At 63.4% G+C, this 21598-nt stretch overlaps 4 protein-coding genes across 5 annotated transcripts; 3 read left to right on the top strand and 1 right to left on the bottom strand.

Annotated features, from left to right (window-relative positions):
- The first annotated feature begins 1189 nt into the window (after nt 1–1189).
- On the top strand, nt 1190–3336 carry LOC116501534 (homeobox protein otx5-like). 2 transcript variants are annotated; one of them, XM_032207133.1, is made up of 3 exons: nt 1190–1322; nt 1817–1968; nt 2710–3336. In XM_032207133.1, exons 1-3 carry the CDS (start codon nt 1190–1192, stop codon nt 3334–3336), a joined length of 912 nt encoding a protein of 303 aa, XP_032063024.1. The 2 variants fall into 2 exon arrangements, with proteins under 2 accessions (XP_032063024.1, XP_032063025.1); XM_032207134.1 differs by having other exon boundaries at nt 1190–1286.
- Nucleotides 3337–6739: 3403 nt separating this feature from the next.
- DMAC2 (distal membrane arm assembly complex 2) lies at nt 6740–9983 on the top strand. Its single transcript, XM_032207124.1, has 6 exons — nt 6740–6823; nt 7580–7752; nt 8369–8449; nt 8531–8658; nt 8743–8905; nt 8992–9983. The coding sequence occupies exons 1-6, from the start codon at nt 6740–6742 to the stop codon at nt 9281–9283; spliced, it is 921 nt and encodes a 306-aa protein (XP_032063015.1). The 3' UTR covers nt 9284–9983.
- On the bottom strand, nt 9977–13583 carry BCKDHA (branched chain keto acid dehydrogenase E1 subunit alpha). The gene is made up of 9 exons (XM_032207132.1): nt 13500–13583; nt 12525–12704; nt 11554–11640; nt 11364–11472; nt 11122–11283; nt 10819–11025; nt 10594–10735; nt 10335–10506; nt 9977–10262 (listed from the first exon to the last, which is right to left on the bottom strand). Exons 1-9 carry the CDS (start codon nt 13581–13583, stop codon nt 10089–10091), a joined length of 1317 nt encoding a protein of 438 aa, XP_032063023.1. The 3' UTR covers nt 9977–10088.
- Nucleotides 13584–14351: 768 nt separating this feature from the next.
- EXOSC5 (exosome component 5) lies at nt 14352–16322 on the top strand. Its single transcript, XM_032207126.1, has 6 exons — nt 14352–14453; nt 14542–14655; nt 15552–15673; nt 15770–15910; nt 15988–16077; nt 16180–16322. Exons 1-6 carry the CDS (start codon nt 14366–14368, stop codon nt 16270–16272), a joined length of 648 nt encoding a protein of 215 aa, XP_032063017.1. The 5' UTR covers nt 14352–14365; the 3' UTR covers nt 16273–16322.
- Nucleotides 16323–21598: the final 5276 nt, after the last annotated feature.

The raw sequence follows: 21598 nt of genomic DNA on the forward strand, positions 1-21598 counted from the left end.
TTGGGGTTGGGGTGTCTTTGGGGTGGGGGCTGCTTGGGGAGGGGGGCACATCGCGGTGGGGGGGGACTTTGGGGAGGGGGCAATTTGGGGAGGGGGCAATTTGGGGTGGGGGCAGCGGTGCAAGGCAGGTGGCGCGGCCCTGCTGTCCCTAGGAGAAGGTCCCTGTCCCCCCCTCAAAGGGTCCCTGTCCCCCACCCCAAAAAAAAATCCCTGTCCCCCCCCCCCCGAGGGTCCCTGTCCCCCTGCTGCAGCACCGTGCAATGCAACCCTGCACTGTGCAATGCAACCCATTTTGCACCGTGCCGTGCAATTTTGGGCTGTGCAATCGTGCACCGTGCCGTGCTACCTTGCACCGTGCCATGCTGCACCGTGCAACCCTGCACCGTGCAATTTTGCACCATGCCGTGCAATTTTGGGCTGTGCAATCCTGCCCCGTGCCGTGCTACCTTGCATTGTGCCGTGCTGCACCGTGCAATCCTGCCCTGTGCTGTGCAATCTCGTGCCGTGCTACCTTGCCCTGTGCCCTGCAATCCTGCACCGTGCAATTCTGCACCCTGCCATGCAATCCTGCACCGTGCCCTGCAATCCTGCCCTGTGCCGTGCTACCTTGCTCCATGCCATGTTGCACCATGCAATTCTGCACTGTGCTGTGCAACCTCGTGCCGTGCGACCTTGCACCGTGCCATTTTGCACCCTGCCATGCAACCTTGTGCCATGCAATCCTGCCCTGTGCTGTGCTACCTTGCACCATGCAGCACTACCTTTCCCCATGCCATGCTGCACCATGCAATCCTGCCCCGTGCCCTGTAACCTCGTGCCGTGCTACCTTGCACCGTGCCATTTTGCACCATGCAATTCTGACCCCGTGCCGTGCTACCTTGCACCCTGCAATTCTGCACTGTGCAATTCTGCACTGTGCTGTGCAACCTCGTGCCGTGCTACCTCACACTGTGCCTTGGTACCTTGCACCGTGCCACTATGCACCATGCAATCCTGCACCATGCCATGCTGCACCGTGCAATCCTGCCCCGTGCCCTGCAATCTCGTGCCGTGCTACCCTGCCCTGTGCCACGCGTGACCCCGTGTGTCCCCCCCCCCCGGCAGCTGGCCCCAGCTCGCCTCGGCAGCGCCCGGGCTCGGCGCGAGGGAGCCCCCCCGGAGCACCCGGAGCACCCGGAGCACCCGGAGCATGATGTCCTACATCAAGCAGCCCCACTACGCCGTCAACGGGCTCACCCTGGCCGGGCCGGGCATGGACCTGCTGCACTCTGCCGTGGGCTACCCTGGTGAGCGGGGGCTTCCTCGGGGGGGTTGCATGCAAGGTTTTGCATGGGGGGTTGCACAAAAGGGTTGCACGAAGGGTTTTGCACAGAGGGGTTGCATAGGGGTATTGCACGGGGGGTTGCACGCAGGGTTTTGCACTGGGGGGCATTGCACAGGGGGTTGCACACAGGGATTTGCACTGAGAGGTTGCATGGGGGGGGTTGCATGCAGGGTTTTGCACTGGGGGGCATTGCACAGGGGGTTTGTGCAAGGAGGCTGCATGCAGGGTGTTGCACAGAGGGGTTTCCACGAGCATGTTGGACAGAGGGTTTGCACGGGAGGTTGCACAGCAGGCTTTGCACAAGGAGCTTTGCACAAGGCAGTTGCATGGGGGGGGGGTGCATGCAGTTTTGCATGGCGTGCTTGTACGGAGGGGTCCCCTCCCTGGCCCTGTGGTTTCCCTTGGGTGGGAAGGGTCTGGGGGTGTGCAGCAGCTTGGGGGGGGTACATGGGGGCTCCCCAGGGTGTCCCTGACCCCCCCCCCCATTTGCAGCCACGCCGCGGAAGCAGCGCCGGGAGCGCACCACCTTCACGCGGGCGCAGCTGGACATCCTGGAGGCGCTCTTCGCCAAGACGCGCTACCCCGACATCTTCATGCGCGAGGAGGTGGCCCTCAAGATCAACCTGCCCGAGTCCCGCGTGCAGGTGAGCCCGGGGAGGGGGCCCACACGCCCCTGGGTGTGCAAAAAGAGGGGTCCTGCACACCCCTGGGTGTGCACGAGGGAGGGTTCTGCTTGCACACACGTGCACAAGGAGGGGTCCTGCTTGCAGCTGCATTTGCACGAGGAGGGGTCCTGCGTGGACCTGTGTGTGTGCAAAGAGGGGTCCTGCTTGCACCCATGTGTGCACAAAGAGGGGTCCTGCTTGCACCCACGTGTGCACAAGGAGGGAGGGGTGATGCACACACTCACGTGTGCGCAAAGAGGGATTGTGCACGCACCCGTGTGTGCACACAGAAGGGTCCTGCACGCTCCTGGGGGTGCACAGAGACACTGCATGCACCCGAGTGTGCAAAAAGAGGGGTCCTGCATGCTCTTGGGTGTGCACAAGGAGGGGTCCTTCATGCACCCAAGTGTGCACAAGGAGGGAGGGGTGCTGCACGCTCCTGTGTGTGCACAAGGAAGGGTCCTGCACGCTCCTGGGTGTGCACAAAGAGGGATCCTGCTTGCACCCACGTGTGCACAAGGACACAGGGGTGCTGCACGCTCCTGGGTGTGCACAAGGAGGGATTCTGCTTGCACCCACGTGTGCACAGAGGGGTCCTGCAAGGGCGCGCACACCATACCATGCACATGACCGAGGGGGGGGCATGCAAGGGAACAACCCCGTGCCCCCCACCCTCACCTCGTCCCCCCCCCCACACCCCCAAACCCCCCCCCCCCCCAGGTGTGGTTCAAGAACCGCCGCGCCAAGTGCCGGCAGCAGCAGCAGCAGAGCAGCGGCCAGGCCAAGGCTCGGCCCGCCAAGAAGAAGAGCTCGCCGCCCCGCGAGGCGCCCCCCGACGCCGGGGGGGCCGGACCCTACAGCCCCCCAGCCACCGGCCCCTCCGGCACCCCCAGCTCCGCCGCCGGCGCCACCGTCTCCATCTGGAGCCCGGCTTCCATCTCGCCCGTGCCGGACCCCTTGGCCACCGCGGCCGCGCCGGGGTTGCCGCGCTCGGCGCCGTTCCCCGCTTCCTACGGCCAAGCGGGGGGCTACGGGCAAAGCTACCCCGGCTCCGCCGCCGCTTATTTCGGGGGCCTGGACTGCAGCTCCTACCTCTCGCCCATGCACCCGCAGCTGGGGGCACCCGGCGCGGCGCTGAGCCCCTTGGGGGCCCCCTCCGTGGGCGCCCACCTCGCCCCCTCGCCCGCCGGTTTGGCCGGCCAAGGTTACGGCGCCGCCGGGCTGGGTTTTGGCACCGTGGATTGCCTGGACTACAAGGACCAGGCGGGCTCCTGGAAGCTCAACTTCAACGCCGCCGACTGCCTGGACTACAAGGAGCAGAGCTCCTGGAAGTTCCAGGTCTTGTGAGGAGGGGGGGGGGGGGGGGCCCGGCCCCGCTGCGGGGGTGCTAAGGGGGGCCCCAGGGTGCCCCCGGGCACGGGTGCGGCACGGGGAGAGCCCTGGGGACGGAGCAGCGCCGTGGCACGGGGTGGCGCCTGGTTTTTGGGTGTCCCCTGGGCTTTGGGTGTCCTCTTTTTTTTGGGTGTCCTCTTTTTTTTGGGTGTCCTCTGTTTTTTGGGTGTCCCATGGCTTTTGGGTGTCCCCCAGCCTTTGGGTGCCCCCATGGCCAAGGGTGTCCCCATGGCACGGAGAGACCCCATGGCACGGAGAAATCCTGCACGAAAAATCCCGTTATGGACCATCCCCATGGCCAAGAGCATCCCCCAAACTTTGGGTGTCCCCCGAGCTTTGGGTGTCCCCCAAACTTTGGGTGTCCCCCGGGTTTTGGGTGTCCCCATGGCACCGAGCACCCCGAAGGCCAAGAGGGACCCCGTGGCACGGAGCAGCCCCATGGCACGGAGAATTCCTACACGGAGTAGCCCTTTAGGGACCCTCCCCATGGCAAGGAGCAGCCTTGCAACAAGGAGCAGCCCTGCAACAGGGAGCAGCCTTGCAACTCGGAGCATCCTTGCAACACAGAGCATCCTTACAACTCGGAGCATCCTCGGAGCATGGGGTGTCCTCATAGTCTGGGCTGTCCCTGCAGCATGGAGCAAATCTTGCAACAAGGAGCATCGCTGCTACTTGGAGTATCTTGGCAGCTCAGAGCCCGCTTGGAACTCAGAGCCTCCTTGCAACTCGGAGCATCCTAGGAGTATCGAAAAACCTTGCAACATGGAGTATCCTTACAACAAGGAGCATCCTTGCAACATGGAGTATCCCCGCAGCATGCAAGCATCCTTGCAACACAGAGCATCCTTACAACATGGAGTATCCTTGCAACAAGGAGCATCCTTGCAGCAAGGAGCACCCCTGAAACTCAGAGCACTTTTGCAACTCGGAGAATCCTCGTAGCACAGAGCATCCTTACAACATGGAGCATCCTTACTACTTGGAGCATCCTCATAGCACGGAACATCCTTGCAACTCGGAGCACCCTTGCAACACGGAGCATCCTTACAACAAGGAGCATCCTTACGACACGGAGCATCCTCGTAGCACGGGATGTCCTTGCAACAAGGAGCCCCCTTACAACCCGGAGTACCCTTACAACCCGGAGTACCCTTACAACCCGGAGTACCCTTACAACTCGGAGCCCCCCCGCCGTGCCCCAGCTGCCCGGCACGGCGCTGAGCCCCCCCCGCCCCCCCCTTGGGTGCCCCCATCCCCCGCTGCGCCCCCCACCCTTTGGGCGGCCGCCCCCCACCCTCATTTCTCCCCATGTCCCCCCCCCCCCCCGTAGCTGCACCCGTCCGTCCCCCCCCCCCCAGCCGCCGGGGGGGCTGCGCAGAGCTGAGGAGGAAAGGAAAGGCTTCAAGAAACAAAATCGTAATTAAAAAAAAGTGGAAAAATGGAAAAAAAAAAGAAAAAAGGAGGGGGTGCTCCCCCCCCCCCGCCTCTCGCTCATTAACGAGGGGGGGCTCATTAATGAGGGGGGGCTGCAGGTGCTTGCTCCTTGTTCCCCATCCCTTTAGCAACTGGGGGGGGGGTGCTCCTTTTGGGGGCAAATTAGGGGGATTTGGGGCCTGGGGGTGCCCCGGCGCTAATTAGGGAGCGGTAATTAACGGCCACGTGAAGGCCTGGTATGGAAAAAAAAATAAGGGGGGGGGGGGGACGGAAAAAAAACTGCTTTGCCCTTTAACCCCTAAATCCGCCCCGAAATGGCTCTGCAAATCCGCCGGGCGCTGAGCCCGGGCTGCGGGAGGCCGGGGGGGGGGCCGGGGGGGTGCCCTTGGGTTGGGGGGGGGGTCCTTGAGCCCTGGGGGGGGTCCTTGTGCCTTGGGGGGGGTCTTTGCATTTGGGGGGGCTTTTTGCACCCTGGGGGGGGGCTCCTTGCACCCTGGGGGGGCTCCTTGCACCCTGGGGGTCTTCGCATTTGGGGGGGGGTTGCATTTTGGGGGGCTTTTTGCACCCTGGGGGGGGCTCTTTGCACCCTGGGGGGCTTTGCACTTTGAGGGCCTTTGCATTTTGGGGTCCTATTTTATTATTATTATTTTTTTTGGGGGGGGGGGGCTGTGCACTTTGGGGTCCGTGCATTTAAATGGGGGGGGGGGCTCCCCAACACTCATGGGGGCCATGCATAGACTGGGGGGGGGGCGCTCAGTGCTTCAGGCCCCCCCGTGACGCAATGAGGGGTGCGGGCTGGGGGTCCCAGGGGGGTGTGAATGTGGGGGGGGGGCACAATTCCTGCCCCCCCCCCCCAAAGGTTAACCCAGGACCTCTCCGGGCGCCAGCCGGGCAGATGGAGCCTAATCCGGGTTTAGCCGCGGGGGGGGGGCAGAGAAGAGGGTTAAGCCCGGTTTAACGGCCCTAATGAGGGGGATAAGGAAAGGGGGGGGGGGGGCTGCGGGGGGGGTGCACGACCCTGCCCCCCCCCCCCCAGGGGATGGGGACACGGGGACACGGGGACGGGCACGTCCCGGCCGGCACCGACGCCACGCGGCGTGGGGACGCGGCTGGGGGGGGCGCACGGATGAGTGTGCAAGGCATGGGGGGAGTGTGCAAGGGGGTTGCACGCTGGTGCAGGGCGCCTTGCACGCGTGCACGGGGGGGGGCACAGCTCCTTGCACGCGTGTCCGGGGGTGTGCTGCTCGTTGCACGCGCGTGCGAGGTTGCACGGTGCATTGCACGCGTGCACGGGGTGCACAGGCTGTTGCACGCGTGTGCAAGGTCACACGACTCCTTGCACACGTGCACAGGGGTTCAGAGCCCATTGCACACGTGCACAAGCATGCACAGCCCCTTGCACGCACATGCAACGTTGCACAGCCCCTTGCACATGTGCAAAGGCGTGCACAGCCCTTTGCGCACACATTCTAGGTCACACAGCCCCTTGCACACGTGCACAGGGGTGCAGGGCCCATTGCACACATGCACGGGGGTGCACAGCTGATTGCACTCACGTGCAAGCTTGCAAATCCCCTTGCACACATGCACAGGTGTGCACAGCCCCTTGCACACACATGCAAGGTTGCACAGCCCCTTGCACACACACAGGGGTGCACAGCCCTTTGCACGCACATTCGAGGTTGCACAGCCTCTTGCACACGTGCACAAGCATGCACAGCCCCTTGCACACACATTGAAGGTTGCACAGCCTCTTGCACACGTGCACAGGTGTGCACAGCCCCTTGCACACACGCGTGCACCACCCATTGCTCCCCACCCCTGCACCCCAGCCCCCATCCTGCCGCCCCCACTCAAGGGAAACCAAAACTGTCCCCGCGTCCGCGTTGGATGTGGGCGTGTCCAACGGCGTGTGGGCGTGGCCATGAGGGTGCGTGGGCGGGGCCAGGTGGCGCATGCGCAGTGCGCGGGGGCCCCCGCCGCGGACAAGATGGCGGCGCTGAGGGCGGTAGGTGCTGCCCGGGGCGGGGGGGGGGGGGCGGTTAATTAGTGCTTAATTAATTAATTAATTCGTGCTTAATTAAAACGAGACGCGCCTCCCCCGCGTGGCTGGGGGCTGCCTCTTCTTCAAACGGGCGGGGGAGGGCGGAAAAAAAAGGGGGGGGGGGCGGGGGCGGGGGCGGGGGCGGGGGGCTGCAGGGGCCTAATGGGGTAAAATGGGGGGTTTAGGGGCTGGGGGGGGTGGCAAGGGGGGGGGGAAATGGGTTAAAATAGGGGATTTGGGGGCTGGGGGGTGGCAAGGGGGGAAAACGGGGTAAAATGGGGGGTTTGGGGGTGGAGGGGGGACAAGGGTGGGGAGAAATGGGGTAAAATGAGGGAAAATGGGGGGTTTTGGGGGCTGGGGGGTGGCAAGGGGGGGAATTGGGGGTAAAATGGGGGGTTTGGGGGCTGGGGGGGTGGCAAGGGGGGGTAAAATGGGGTTTTGGGGGCTGGGGGGGTGATAAGGGGAGGGAATTGGGGATAAAATGGGGGGTTTGGGGGCTGGGGGGGACAGGAGTTGGGGGAAATGGGGTAAAATGGGGGGTTTGGGGGCTGGGGGGTGGCAAGGGGAGGGAATGGGGGTAAAATGGGGGGTTTGGGGACTGGGGGGGGACAGGAGGGGGGGAAATGGGGTAAAATGGGGAGATCTGGGGGCTGGGGGGGGCTCAGCGGGGGTCCAGGGCTTTGTGGCCGGGGCTGCTGACGCCGCCGCTCTCTCCCGCAGGTTTTGGGGGGCCGGGGGGGGGGGCAGGTGCCGGTGCCCCCCCCCTCCTCGTTGTGCCGGGGCGCCTCCGCCTGGGGGGCGCTGCAGAGCCTGGGGCAGTGGTGCTGGGGGGGGGAGGTGGCGGCCGCCTGGGCCCAGCGGCTGCGGCGCCTGCGGCTGAGGAGGAAAAACGAGTGAGTGGGGGCCGGGGGGGGGCAAGAAGGGGGTGGGGGGGGGCAATGGGGGGGTGAGGAGGGGGCTGGAGGGGTGAGGAGGGGGCTCGGGGGGGAGTTGGGGGGAGGGAGGGGTGGAAATGGGGCTCCTAGATCGGGAAGGGGGGGGTAAAGGGAGTCCCTCTGTGCTTTTTGGGGGGGGAAAAGGGTTGAGTTGTGCCCCCCTCCTGTTTTATGGGGCTGATTTGTGGCCCCCCCATGTTTTATGGGGCTGAATTGCCCCCCCCTGCTTTATGGGGTGGGGGTAGGGGGGTGGAATCTGCCCCTGTAATTTGGGGGGGACAATAAAAGGGTTGATTTGTGCCCCCCCTATTTTATGGCGTGAGGTTAGAGGTCTGGAATCTGCCTCTGTAATTTGGGGGGGGGGCAATAAAAGTTTTGATTTGTGCCCCCCCATTTTACGGGGTGCAGAGGGGACAAGCTGGGGGTCCCCACCTCACCCCCCATAAAATGGGGGGGACGCAAACAAAGAGGCCTAATTCCCCCCCCCCACAATGACCTGTGACCAGAGGGGCTGTGTGGGGGTGCCCCCCCTTTATGCTACCCCCCAAAAAACCCCCCCGGTGCCCCCCCCCAGGTACTACGGGCTGACCCGGGAGCGCTACGGGGACAACCTGGCGGCCGCCGCCTTCACCTTATCGTGCGGCGGGGGGGTCAGGTGAGCCTTGCTTCGTTCCCACCCCCTTTTTTTATCATTGTGCCCCCCCCTCGCACCCTGACAGTGCCCCCCCCCGCAAAGATTTAAGGACCGGGACCTTTGGGTCCGCGGCCGCTGGCGCCCCGAGCTGCTTCAGCTCCGCGACGTCCCCGTGGTGGCCGTGGACCTCAGCGGCTCCCAGCTCACCTACGACGGCTTGGACAACCTCGGTGAGCCCCCCCCTCTAATTTATAACCCCCCCAGCACCTCGGGGACCCTCCCTGGATGTTTTTTGTCCCCCCCCCCCCCCGCAGTGCAATTGAGGGAGCTGCAGCACCTGGACCTCAGTGGGTGCCCCCACGTGGACGACTGGGTGCTGGGGCGGCTGCACGTCTTCCAGGGCTCTTTGTTGGAGCTGGCGGTGGCACGCTGTCCCCGTGTCACCGAGAGGGGCCTGGCCACGCTGCACCACCTCCAGTGAGTCCCCTAACCCCCCCAAAAAAAGATTTGCCCCCCCCCTTGAAGCGTGGCACCCACTTTTTGTGTCTTTTTCCCCCCCCCAGGAATCTGCGGCGTTTGGACGTGAGCGGCGTGGCCGTGCCCAGCCCGGGGCTGGTTCGCATCCTGCTGGAGGAGATGCTGCCCCGCTGCCAGGTGCTGGGGATGGAGATGGATGGGGGGCCCCCCCCCGAGCGAGGGGAGCCCCCCCTGAGCGCGTGGACCCCCCCCCCAGTGACGCTGGGGGCCCTCGGGGGTATTAAAAGCACCGCGGGCGCTGCCCCGGCCGAGGGTTTGGGGTTTGTGCCGTGGGCTGCGCTGCTCCTGTCCCTCCAGGTAGGGTTGGGGGTGAATTAGCCCCCCCCAGGGGTTGATTTCTGCCCCCCCAGGGGTTGATTTCAACCCCCGGGGTGTTTAATTGCCCTCTAAGAGGAGTTAATTGCCCCCAGTTCTTCTCCAGGAGGGTGAAATTCCCCCCAAAAGGGGGTTAAATCACCCCCACAGGGGGTTAAATCTCCTAAAAAGGGGGTAAAATCCCCCCCAAAGGGGGTTAAGCCACCCCAAAAAGGGGTTAAATCCCTCTCAAGGGGGGTTATTGCCCCCCCTAATGGGTGTTAAATACCCCCTAAAGGGGTTAACTCCCCCCCCCAAAGGGGGTTAAATCCCCCCCTGGGGATTATTTCCAACCCCCCAAGGAGATTATTGCCCCCCAAGGGGGTTTTTGCCCCCCAGGGAGGTCAAGCCTCCCCAAAAAGGGGTGAAATCCACCCCAAAATGGTGTTAAGCCACTCACAAAGGCGGTTAAATCCCCCAAAAGGGTTTACGTCCCCCCCCAATGAAGGTTAAATCCCCCCCCAGAGGAGGTTATTGCCCCCCCAGCGAGTTTTTTGGCCCCTCTAAGGGGGTTATTGCCCCTTCGAAAGGGGTTATTTCCCCCTCCAAGGGGTTTATTCCCCCCCAGGGAGGTTTTTACCACCTCCAAAGGTTTTTTTTTAACCCCCCCCCAGGAGGTTACACCCCCCAAACCCTTCCTCCACCACGCGCCGAGCAGCCAGGCCGGGCGCGCGGCCCCGTTTATTCCCCCACCGAGCCCCCTCCAGCGCCCCGTTCTCAACCTGGGGGTGCCGTGGGGGGGTCCTAAAGCCGTGTGCCCGCGGGGGGGTCACTTCTCAAAGTGCTCCAGGGGGTAGTGCTCCCCGTAGTGCTGCAGGTGCCGCTCCAGGGCCGCCCTCTGCTTACGCAGGTGGGGGGGCATCTCGCGGTACACGTCGGAGAAGAGGTGCTGCTGCGGGCTGGGCTTGGGCTTCCGTTCCGCCTGCTCAAACGCCTCCATCACCTGCACGAGGGGCTTAAAATCAACCCGGGGGGGGGCTCTCCGTGTCCCCCCCCGGCCTCCCGGCTCGCTCACCTTTCTCCGGGAGCTTTTTCTCCAGGCTTTTTCCTGCTCGTCGTCCCACCAGCCGCGGTTCAGCATGTGGTGGCGCAGGCGGGAGATGGGGTGGTCCTGCTTGTCCCAGTAATTCACCTCGTCCACCGAGCGGTAGGCAGAGCTGTCGTCGCTGGTGCTGTGGTGCCCGATGCTTTGTGGAGAGAAAAAATTATTAAAAAAAAAAAAAAAAAGGTCTTTTTTGGGGGTGATTTCGGTGTTTTTACTCGCCGCGGCTCACCGGTAGGTCATGGCCTCGATGAGGAAGGGCTGGTTCTCCGCCACGGCGCGCCGCCGCGCCTCCTTGGTGGCGTTGTAGACGGCGAAAACGTCGTTGCCATCCACCCGGATCGACAGCAGCCCGTAACCGGGACCCCGAGCGGCTGCGGGGATGGGCACGGGGTGGGCACAGCGCCCCCAAATCCCCCCCCCCCCCCCGAGTCTCATCTTCATCCCTCGGTCTTACCGATGCCGTCGCCGCGGTACTGCTCGGAGGTCGGGGTGGAGATGGCGTAGCCGTTGTTGCGGCAGAAGAAGACGATGGGGCACTCGAGGGTGGCGGCGAAATTGAAGCCGGCGTGGGCGTCCCCCTCGCTGGCCGCCCCCTCCCCAAAATAGCAGATGACCGCCCGGTTGGCGTCGGCGCGCTTGATGGCGTAGGCGGCCCCCACGGCTGCAGGGGAAGGGGGAGGGGGAAAGAAGAAAATAAGGGGGTTAAAGGGGTCCGAGGAGGGAATTAGGGGGGCGTGGGGGGGTCTGGGGGGGTCACCTTGTGGAATTTGGGTGGCCAGGGGGGAGGAGATGGTGACGAAGTGGCGCTCGCGGCAGCCGTAGTGCACGGGCATCTGGCGGCCCTTCCCGGGGTCGCTGGTGTTGCCGTAGCACTGCGCCATGAAGAGGTCCAAGGGGTAGCCCCGGTACATCAGCACGCCTTTTTGGGGGGGCACGGTGTGATTTAGGGGGGGGTTAACCCCACAAAGGACCCCCCCCTTCGCCTGTTTTGGGGCTCACCGGCCTCCCGGTACTGCCCGAAAACCAGGTCGGTGTCGTCCAGCGCCGCCGCGCTGCCCACGTGCGTCCCCTCCTCGCCGTAGTTGGTCATGTAGAAGGAGATGCGGCCCTGGGGGGGGGCAAAAAGTGGTGTGGGGGGGGTCCTTTTGGGGTCTCCCCCCTCCCCAGCACCCCTTTTTGCCCCCCTTACCTGCCGCTGGGACTCGTAGAGGATGCGGTCCATGGTGTTGAGCAGCGTCATGGTCTTGTAGAGCTTCAGCACCAGCTCCTTGGGCAGCTGGGGGGGGCCGGGGGGGGGCGTTTTTGGGGTGTCGCAAGGATGAGGTGGCGTTTTGGGGGCGCTGGGTGCGTGGGCACGCGTGTTTGGGGTCACATCCTGCTTATTTGGGGTGCTGTGTGCCCAGACGTTGTGTATTTGGGGTCACATCCTGCATTTTTGGGGTGTCCTATACCCAAACGTTGCATGTTTGGGGTGCTGTGTGCCTGGGCGTGGCGTTTTTGGGGTGTCCTATACACAAACATGGCATTTTTGGGGTGCTGTGTGCCTGAACTTTGCATTTTTGGGGTCATGCACACAAACATTGCACGTTTGGGGTGTCCTACATGTAAACGTTGCAGGTTTGGAGTGCCCCCATATATTTGGGGGTACCCCATGTGTTTAGGGTGCCCCCAAATATTTGGGGTACCCCATGTGTTTAGGGCCCCCCAGCACCATCCCCATGTGCTTGGGGTGCCCCAAATATTTAGGGTGCCCCCACACATTTAGGGTGCCCCTATATATATTTGGGATACCCCACGTTTTTGGGGTGCCCCCACACATTTATGTTTCCCCACACATTTAGGGTGCCCCTACATATTTGGGGTACCCCATGTGTTTAGGGTGTCCCCATGTGTTTGGGGTTCCCCTGCTGTTTAGGGTACCCCACAATTTAGGGTGCCTCTATATATTTGGGATACCCCATGTGTTTGGGGTGCCCCCAAATATTTAGGGTTCCCCAAACATTTACGGTTCCCCAAATATTTAGGGTTTCCCAAAAATTTAGGCTTCCCCAAACATTCCGGATTCCCCACCCCACTCAGCGCCCCCTCCAACCCCATCACCCGTTGGGGGCTGCCCCCATTACGGATCCGGGAGAACCTTTTTTGGGGTCGGGGGCTCACCTGGGGGTCCTCGTGGGGGTTTAGGATGTGGCCCTGGCGATCCATCACGCGGTAGACGGGGATGCCCGAGATGACGTTGGGCTGGATGAACTCCAGGCGCTCGGCGAATTCGGCCGAGGCCCCGGGGAACTGCGGCTTCTCCTCTGGGGTCGGGAACTCCTGCTGCGCCCGCGGACCCCGCTGCGGGGTGCCGGGACCCCCGTGTCACCCCCTTGTCATAAAACCATGTCCCAAACCCCCCCCGAAGGGCCCCGGTGCCTCCCGCCCCGTCACACCCCCCTACGTGGCCAATGGTCGGGGAGGGCGTGGGGTTATGGGGCCGGGGGGGGGGGAAAGATATAGGGTTGTGGGGATGGATATGGGGACGGATACGGGGCTGTGGGGACGGATATGGGGCCATGGGGACGGATATGGGGCCATGGGGGTGGATATAGGGCCATGAGGGTGGATATAGGGCCATGAGGGTGGATATGGGGCCGTGGGGATGAATACAGGGCTGCAGGTTGGGATGTGGGGATGGATATAGGGCCATGGGGACAGATTTAGGGCCGTGGGGATGGATATAGGGCCATGGGGTGGGATGTGGGGATGAATATAGGGCCCTGGGGACAGATATGGGGATGCAGGGACGGATTTAGGGCTGTGAGGTGGGATTTGGGGACAGATATAGGGCCGTGGGGACACAGGGATGGGACGCTGGAGTTTGGGGACACAGGGACGCGGGGTTGGGATGTAGGGACACGGGACAGGGGGGCAACATATGGGGACGGGGGGACACCGGGACACCATATGGGGACACGGGGACAACGTATGGGGTCAGGGGAACAACATATGGGGACAGGGGGACAACATATAGGGTCAGGGGGACATGGGGACAATGTATGGGGACAGGGGGACCTGGGGACAACGTCTGGGGCCGGGGGGACACCGGGACAGGATTTGGGGCCACCTCCCGCCCCCCCCCCCCCCACTCACGGCGGTGCCGAGGCCGCGCCCGGGGCCCGCGCCTGGAGCCGCCCGCAGGAGCCGCGCCCGCAGCGCCCGCAGCGCCGCCGCCATCTTGGGGGTGGGCGGGGCCTGGCCGAGGGGGCGTGGTCAGGCGCCGAGGGGGCGTGGCCAACGCGAGGTAGACTGTGCTGTGGAAGGGGCGTGGCCACGCGCGGAGGGGCGTGGCTACACACGTGGAGGCGGGGCCGCGACCACCGGCTATAGGAGGGGGCGTGGTCACCTGATGAGGGGGCGTGGTCACCCATCAGGGGGCGTGGTCACCCGTCAAGGGGCGAGGCCACCACCCCGGGCTATGATAGCCTGCTGAGGGGGCGTGGTCACTCGCTGAGGGGGCGTGGTCATGGACGCAGGGGGCGTGGCGACCGACCAGGGTTGTACCCGTTACGGAGGGGGCGTGGTTACCCGCTGAGGGGGCGTGGTCACCACTCAGGGCTATGCTTGCCTACGGAGGGGGCGTGGTCACCCACGAAGGGGCGTGGTGAACCACCGAGGGGCGTGGCCAGCCATGAAGGAGGCGTGGCCAGCCAGATAGAGGGCGGGGCCAGCAGTCGGGGCAGTGCTCATCTATTGAGGGGGCGTGGTCACTCGACGAGGGGCGTGGCCACCCACTGAGGGGGCGTGGTGAACCACAGAGGGGGCGTGGCCACCACCTCGGGCTATGCTCGCCTATGGAGGGGGCGTGGCCACCCGCTGAGGGGGCGTGGCCTCCTTCTAACGCCGTGCGGTGGCACTGATGGGGCGTGGCCACGCAGGGGGCGTGTCCCCGGGGGGGAACCGGAACCGGAACCGGAACCGGAAGCGGAAGCGTCGCCATGGAGCCCGGCAGCGCAGCCATGGCGGCGGCCGGCTGCTGCCTGCGGCCGTTCTCCTGCGAGCAGGGGCTGCTCTCGCGGCCTGACGGCTCCGCCGCCTTCGTGCAGGGTCCGTGGGGCTCCGGGGAGGGGTTCCCCGGGGTTTTTTTTGGGGCCCCGGTGGCAGCTCCGTCCCCTCTGTGTCCCCCTTCCCGCAGGTGACACCTCGGTGCTGGCCGGGCTGTACGGCCCCGCGGAGGTGCGGGGCTCAAAGGAGAGCCCCGAGAGGGCGACGCTGGAGGTGCTGCTGCGCCCCAAGGTGGGGCTGCCAGGTGGGGGCCGCCTGGGGGAGATGGGGGCGGGGCCGGGCTCTGAGGGGCGGGGAGGGGGCGAGGGGGGGGGGGGGTCTGGGGGTGCTCGGAGGGGTCTGGGAGTACTCAGAGGGTTCCTGAGGAACGGGGGGGGTAACGGGGGGAGCCCTGAGGGGGGGCTATGGGGGTTTAGGGGGCTCCAGCGGTGCTCAGAGGGCTCCGGGGGTGCTCGAAGGGGTCTGGGGGTGCTCAGGGGGATCCTGAGGGGCGGGGGGATAACGGTGGGAGCCCTGAGGAGGGCTACAGGGGGGCTTAGGGGGCTCCTGGGGTGTTCAGGGGCCTCTGGGGATGCTCGGAGGGATTTGGGGGTGCCCAGGGGGCTTCTGGGGGACAGGGGGGTAACAGGGGGAGCCCTGAGGAATCCTACGGGGGGGATTAGGGGGCTCTGGGGATGCTCAGAGGGGTTTGGGGGTGCTCAGGGGGCTCCCGAGGGGCAGGGGGGGTAATGGGGGGAGCCCTGAGAAGGGCTTCGGGGGCTCTGGGAATGTTCAGAGGGGTCTGGGGGCACTCGGAGGGCTTCAGGGGTGGTCAAAGGGCTCCCAAGGGATGTGGGGGTGCAGGGGAGAGCCCTAAGGAGGGTTCTGGGGGTGCTCCGAGGGGTCTGGGGGTGCTCAGGGGGCTTCTGAGGGATGTGGGGGTACCGGGGGGAGGGCCTGAGGAGGGCTCCAGAGGCGATCAGAAGCCTCCGGGTGCCAGAGCTCGGGGATGGGTTCCCCAGAGAGGTTTTGGGGTCTCGTTCTTTGGAGATACCCAAACCCCACCTGGGTCTCATCCAGCACAAGGTGCTCTGGGTGCTCCTGGGATTCTTGCCTCCCCCCCCCAGCCCCATTTAACCCCCCCCCCCATCCCTCCCGCAGGCGTCGGTGAGCGCAGCCGGGAGCAGCTCCTCCGGCAGACGTGCGAGGCCGTGGTCCTGGGGGCTCTGCACCCCCGCACCGCCATCACCCTCGTGCTGCAGGTGCTCAGCGACGCCGGCTCCGTATCCTTGGGGATCAGGTGGTGGTGGGGGGGCTGAGTTTTTTGGGGTGTTTCTGTTGGTTTTTCCTCTCCCCCTGTTCCTTGACAACCCCCCCAGCTCCTCTCCTGCTGCCTGAACGCCGCCTGCATGGGGCTGCTGGATGCGGGGCTGCCCCTCTCGGCCCTCTTCTGCGGTGTCACCTGCGCCCTCGACGCCCAGGGCGCCATCGTCCTCGACCCCACAACCCGGCAGGAGCAGGTGAGCCCCGGGGGGGCCCCCCCTGAGCCCTGGGACCCCCACCCCAACCCCGCTGACCCCCCCCCTCTCCTCCCCAGGAGGCTCGCGCCGTCCTCACCTTTGCCATCGACAGCACGGAAAAGAAAGTGCTGATGGCCACCACCAGAGGCAGCTGCTCCGTGGAGGAGGTGAGGGGCTCAGGGACCCTTTTTTAGGGCTGGGGGGTTGAAAAATCCCCCCCACCCCAGCCCCCCGCTGCTCTTTAATTTCTTTATTTCCTCCCCCTGCAGATGCAGCAGTGCCTTGTGGCCGCCCAGCGTGCCGCCGACACCATCTTCCAGTTCTACCGGGACTCTGCCCGCCGGAGATACTCCAAATCCTGACCCTTTTTTATTTTTTCTACCTTTTAGAATTATTTGTTTTATAAATATTACAAAATTCGGACTGAGTCGAGACCTCATTTATAACAATGCCAACCATTTTCTCGACACGAATTACCACTCCATACATAACACCTGCCTGGGGGGTTGTCCACCTGTGTCTGCCCCTCGCGCAGCCCCTCCAGCAGCTTCCAGGCGCTGCCTGTCCACGGGGGAAGGTGGCAGTGTCACTGTCACGCCCCCCCCCGTGTCACCACCCCCGTCGTTGTCATCCTGTGCCCCCCCCCTCACCGGCGTGGGGGGCTCTGGGCAACACTGGGGGGCACTGGGAGGGTGCTGGGGGGCTCTGAGCAATACTGGGGGGGCACAGGGAGAGTACTGAAGGTCCATAGGCATTACTGGGGGGCACTGGGAGGGTGCTGGGGACTCTAAGCAATATTGGGAGGCACTGGGTGGGTTAACCACTTGCAAGACACCTCTAGATACAGGCACAGCCAGGGATTTGGAAGCTTTTAGAGGGTTCCAGGGATTCGGAAGCTCTTTGAAGGTTCCAGGATGGGTCAGCTGAAAAGGGACCCATAACAGGAACTTGGAAGATTGGGTCTACTCCTGGAGATCTGAAGGTTAGGCTTGTTACAAATGAAGTCTGAACTCGATCTGAATTTAGTAATATTTATAAAAGGGGTAATATTTAAATATTTATAGAAATATTTACAAATAGTAATATTTACAAAAGGGTTTTGGGGACTGCTGCGGGGCTAGCAGCACCACAGCAGTCGAAATCGCCGTCCTGACATTGCGGCCCTCTGTTCTGCTCAGGAGGGAGTCGCTTATGACAGTAACCCTTCTCTTTTTCTTGATGGAGGTGGTCGTGATACTGGGGAAGGCTGACTTGCCCTAGAAAACCCCTCCAACCTGGATGGACCTTCATGCACATCATCGTTTGTGTGTCCATTAGTTCCAGAGTCTGTTGTTTCAGGGCACCTGAAAGGAAGGTGAGGTAGGCAAGGAGGGGTTCGCCTGCTGCCCCGAGCAGATCTCAACTTCCATCCCTTCGTCACTGAGATCCACTCCTTCTGCCTGACGGACAGAGGGTAGGGGATCCTCCATTTCCTCTGCTGTGTCTGCCTGACGCATCTGTCCCAGGGCTGGCAGAGTACAGTTCAACCTTCTCCGACTCCCTGGTGCTCCTCAGCCTGCCCACCTCCTCCCGAAGCTCTGCCAGGAGGCTGAGCAGTTCTACCTGGGCGCACCTACCACAGGTGGACTCACAGGATGGGATGTCAGGAAGAATTTCTTCATGGAAAGGGTGGAACCGGCTGCCCAGGGCACTGCTGGAGTCCCCAGGCCTGGAGCTATTAAAGAAATGCGTGGACTTGGCGCTAAGCGCCGTGGTTTTGTGGTGGGCCTGGTAGTGTTAGCTGACGCTTGGCCTTGAGCTGAAGGCCCTTTTCCAAGCGCAAGGGTTCTGTGACTCTTTCATTGGTTGAGTAGGCGCCATGCAGTAGTCACCGGGCCCAGGGAAAAGACGTCCTTGGTGGCCTCCGAGTTAGCTCAGCGTCATGGCACCGAGTCACTTTGAAGGAGCTGCTGGAATAATGAGACAACAGCCTAGTTCTATTAAAATATATATTGCTCTTTTGAGGACTGCTGCGGGGCTAGCAGCACCACAGCAGTTGAAATCTCCGTCCTGACGTTGCGTTATGCCTTGACGTCAGGATCAGGGTGGTTTGAATGGCCAGGGAACGGACCATGGGTTCCGGGTCGCTGTCTGAAGGCTGGAGGGCTGCAAAAGAAAGAAGAGCAGAGATGAAAACCCACTCCTTGCAGAGATCCCCAGGCATCCCCTGCAGACCATGCCAGCCCCACTCGACTCTTCCCCAGGCCAGGAAGAGGCAGTTTCATCTCCACTTCGTCCTGGTTGCGTGCTCTACAACAGGCTCCCACCTTCTGTCAGCCTTACTGCCCTTTCCCCTGACTCTTCCTCAGGGACACTCAACCCCTTCAGCGGCACTGCCCAGCTCCAGGCTGGGAGGCCATTCCCTGACACCACAGGCCACCCCGTCTCCTCTCCCTCGTTCCTATGCCTGCATTGCTCCTCCGCCCTCCTCAGCATTTCCCTGGAGCAGGGCAAGGCACGGGGGCCTCTGCCGCTGTCCCCCCAGCCCTAGCACACCCCCCACTGCCCTCACTCACCGCTGAGGATTTCATTCAGCTTCTCCTCGCTCTGGTCCTTGCAGTAGCGCGCAGCAAGACCTAGACACAGAGATCCCATCAGAGCCCCGCTCCCCAGCACGCTCCCAGCAGCGCAGCCCCTGGCCTGGCCAGCCAGGCTGTGCCCCCTGCTGCACCCTGGAGCAAGGGCCCAGTCGGGGGGCTCTGGGGGCAACAGGGCTGTGCCTCACTGCCAGGGCAGTGCCTGGGGCTGCCAAAGGCTGCCCCAAGAGGGACCCAGGGGCTGGGCTCACCAATGAATCTGACGGCCTCAAGTCGCAAGTTGGTCTGCGTGTCCTGCAGGTAGGGCTGGCTCTGCTGCAGGTATTCTTCTACTCTGCCTCTGTCCTGCTGCAGCTGGAGAGAGAGAGAACGCAAGGTCACGGGGCTTGCACAGCCTCTCCAGGGTCTCCTCCAGCATCCTGGGGGCAGGGAGGGCAGAGGGGCCTGCAGAAGAGCCCCCTGGGGCTCTGTGCTGGCAGGAAGGGAGCGAGGATGCGGCTGCAGGCAGCGGGCTCTGGCCGGGCACGTTTGCCCAGCTGGGGCAAACCAAGTTGGGTCCTTACCAAGCACTCCCCGATCCTCCACGTCTGTTCTGTCTGGGCCAAGCGCTTGAGCTCTTTGCGTCGCAGAAACTCTGCAGCCACGGCGAGAGCTTCCCCAGAGGCCTGCGGAGCAGCAGAGGCTGGGAGGTAGCACCACAGCCTTGGGAAGGAGACCCTCTGTCCCCTGCTCAGCTCTGAGATCTGTACCTTTGCTACACTCTCACTCTGGTCTCTCGTGTGAAAGTAGAGTGGGAGAAGGCTCCTGTGCACGCTCCTCTTCATTTCCTTCTCTCTTTGCCGCAGCACAGCCTCCGTCACGGCTTGGAAGAGGCAGATGGAGTGCTCCCGCACCTGGCTGGACTCCTGGCAGGGAGGAGGACAGGAGGAATTTCAGCATTAGCGTGGCTCATGTGAAGGGAGCTCACAGAACTGTGAGATGCTTCAGCGCTGGATCCTTCCCAGAGGAGCTGCTCGGGGCAGCTGCAAGGCCTGGTGCCCGTGAAGGGCAACGCAATCGGTTGCCATCGCAGGCTGCCCGCCAGCCACCCCACTTTCGCCACCAGCAGCACCAGCCATGCCCAAGCAGAGCTCCCCAGCGCCTGGGCTGACGAGGAGACTGGGAAGGCCCTGCCTGAGTGCTGCCCACAGGGCCGGGCTGAAGGGCAGCCCTCGTTACAGGGGGCCCAGCTGCGGGCTCGGGCTCCCGCAGCACACTTACGTGGTCAAAGAGTGGCAGGAGCTTCTCAGCCAGCTGCAGAGCCGGGCCACTGGCCTTCCCCCTCTCCACATGAGCCATCATGTTTCTCAGCACACGCAGGGCCTTGAGCATGACGTCTGTGTTGGGGTCCTGCAGGGCCTCCGCGATGTCTGGCAGCACGACCTGAAGTTTTCTTGCCTGTAGGAAAGACACCATTTCCCTTCCGTGAGGCAGTGAGAGACCACCCTGGGCAAAGGGCTCTGGTTCCTGAGCACCAGCCTCCTGCCTTGCTTCCTGGCAGCGGGGAGGGACGGGAGGGCAGAAGAGCAAAGCCCCAGGCTGCCACCATGGCTTTGCTTGACGATGGCCCGCTCACCTTCTCAGGGCTCTCTGACACGGTGCAGAGCCCTTTCAGAACCATCAAGCGCATCGCTGGGCTTGGGTGCTTCAGGTAGCTCTGGAGGTGCACTGGGTTACCAAACTCCTCCTCAGAAATGTGATTCTGGGCCAGCATCTGCAAGAAAGAGCAGTGAGAGCCTGGCAGGGCCTGCAGGGCTCCCTGCAGCCTCTTCTTCTCCCACCTTTGGGCAGGGATGGGGCAGCGCCAGCTGGCACCAAAGAGGCACCAGGCGCGGGGAGCTACGGGGGCTTGCCGGCCCCAGGGACCATGCGTCCGTACGTCCTGCGGGAGCTGGCAGTTTGGGGGTAGATGGGCACAGGGCTGTGCCTGTGTGCCTGAAGGGGCACACGTAGCCCTGCTGGGAGCAGGGTTTCATCTGGGAACTCACAGCCAAGCGACGGATGCAGGTGTCTTCGGTGACTTTGGTGCACCACTTGCACAGTGGCAAGCCTTCAATCATGGCGTTTAAAACCTTCTCCAAGGTCCTCGGCATGGCCAGGATCACCTCCCACGTGCTCAGGTCAGTGCTGCAAGCCCAGAACACTCTGTCAGTGAGGCTGCCTCAGCCGCAGGGCCACAAACTGGGCCAGCCCCAGAGGAGCCAGGCTGTCCTGCAGCCCCTGTGACTTGGGGAGCACTGAGGGCCCAGCCTGGGCAAGCAGGAGGGGGCTGAGCTGGTGTTCCCTGGGGGCAGGGGGACACTGGGCTGCCTTGGTTAGCTGGGCTGCTGCAGCCCTGGCTGGCCCAGTGGGGCTGGAACACATTGGTGGGAAGGAGGGCTGTGCTCCCTGGGGATGTCCTGCTCTTTGCCACGGCTCTGGCAAGCAGAGAGTCTCCAGGTGCATCTCCCGACACGGAACAAGCCCTCAAGGATGTCAAGGCCAGGACCTGTCACATGGCGGAGAGAACTGCAGCAGGTTCTTGACTACTTCCTCGGACATCAAGTTGGTCAGCTTGAGAAGCAGGGAGTCCAGGTGCTGCTGCGCCGATGCCGTGTGGATGCTGCCCAGGTTTTTCCTGATGCACTCCATGATCTTTGGCACCTTGGGGGACAAAGTGGGAATGGTGTTGCCAGCAGACTGCAGCCATTTCCACAGCTGCCACTCAACCTTTGGCCCCTTCCATTGCTCTCTGCTGGCTTCAGGTGGCTTCTGGAGCCCAGGAGACCCCGATGTGCGAGGGAGGCAGGGAGGGAGGCAGGGAAGGAGAGAGGAACAACGCCTGGAAGAGCTCAAGGGCAGGGCCATGGCCGCAGGCCACTTACATCTGTCATCCAGTAGCCTGCGTCCTCCAAGACTGCTTCCAGCACTCTGCAGGCCCCCTCCTTGTCATGGGTGCTGGAGTCTGGTAAAGCTTCGAGGGCTGTGAGAATGATGTCCAGCCTCTCATCAGAGAAGAGGTATCCTCCAAACGCCTGTGGGAAGAAGGAGGAGCGAAGACATGCCTCACTGAGTGTCCCAAGGGTGCTGCTTA

This window comes from Aythya fuligula, unplaced genomic scaffold, assembly GCF_009819795.1.
Source record: "Aythya fuligula isolate bAytFul2 unplaced genomic scaffold, bAytFul2.pri scaffold_31_arrow_ctg1_1, whole genome shotgun sequence".
In the NCBI taxonomy this organism is placed as follows: Eukaryota; Metazoa; Chordata; class Aves; order Anseriformes; family Anatidae; genus Aythya; species Aythya fuligula.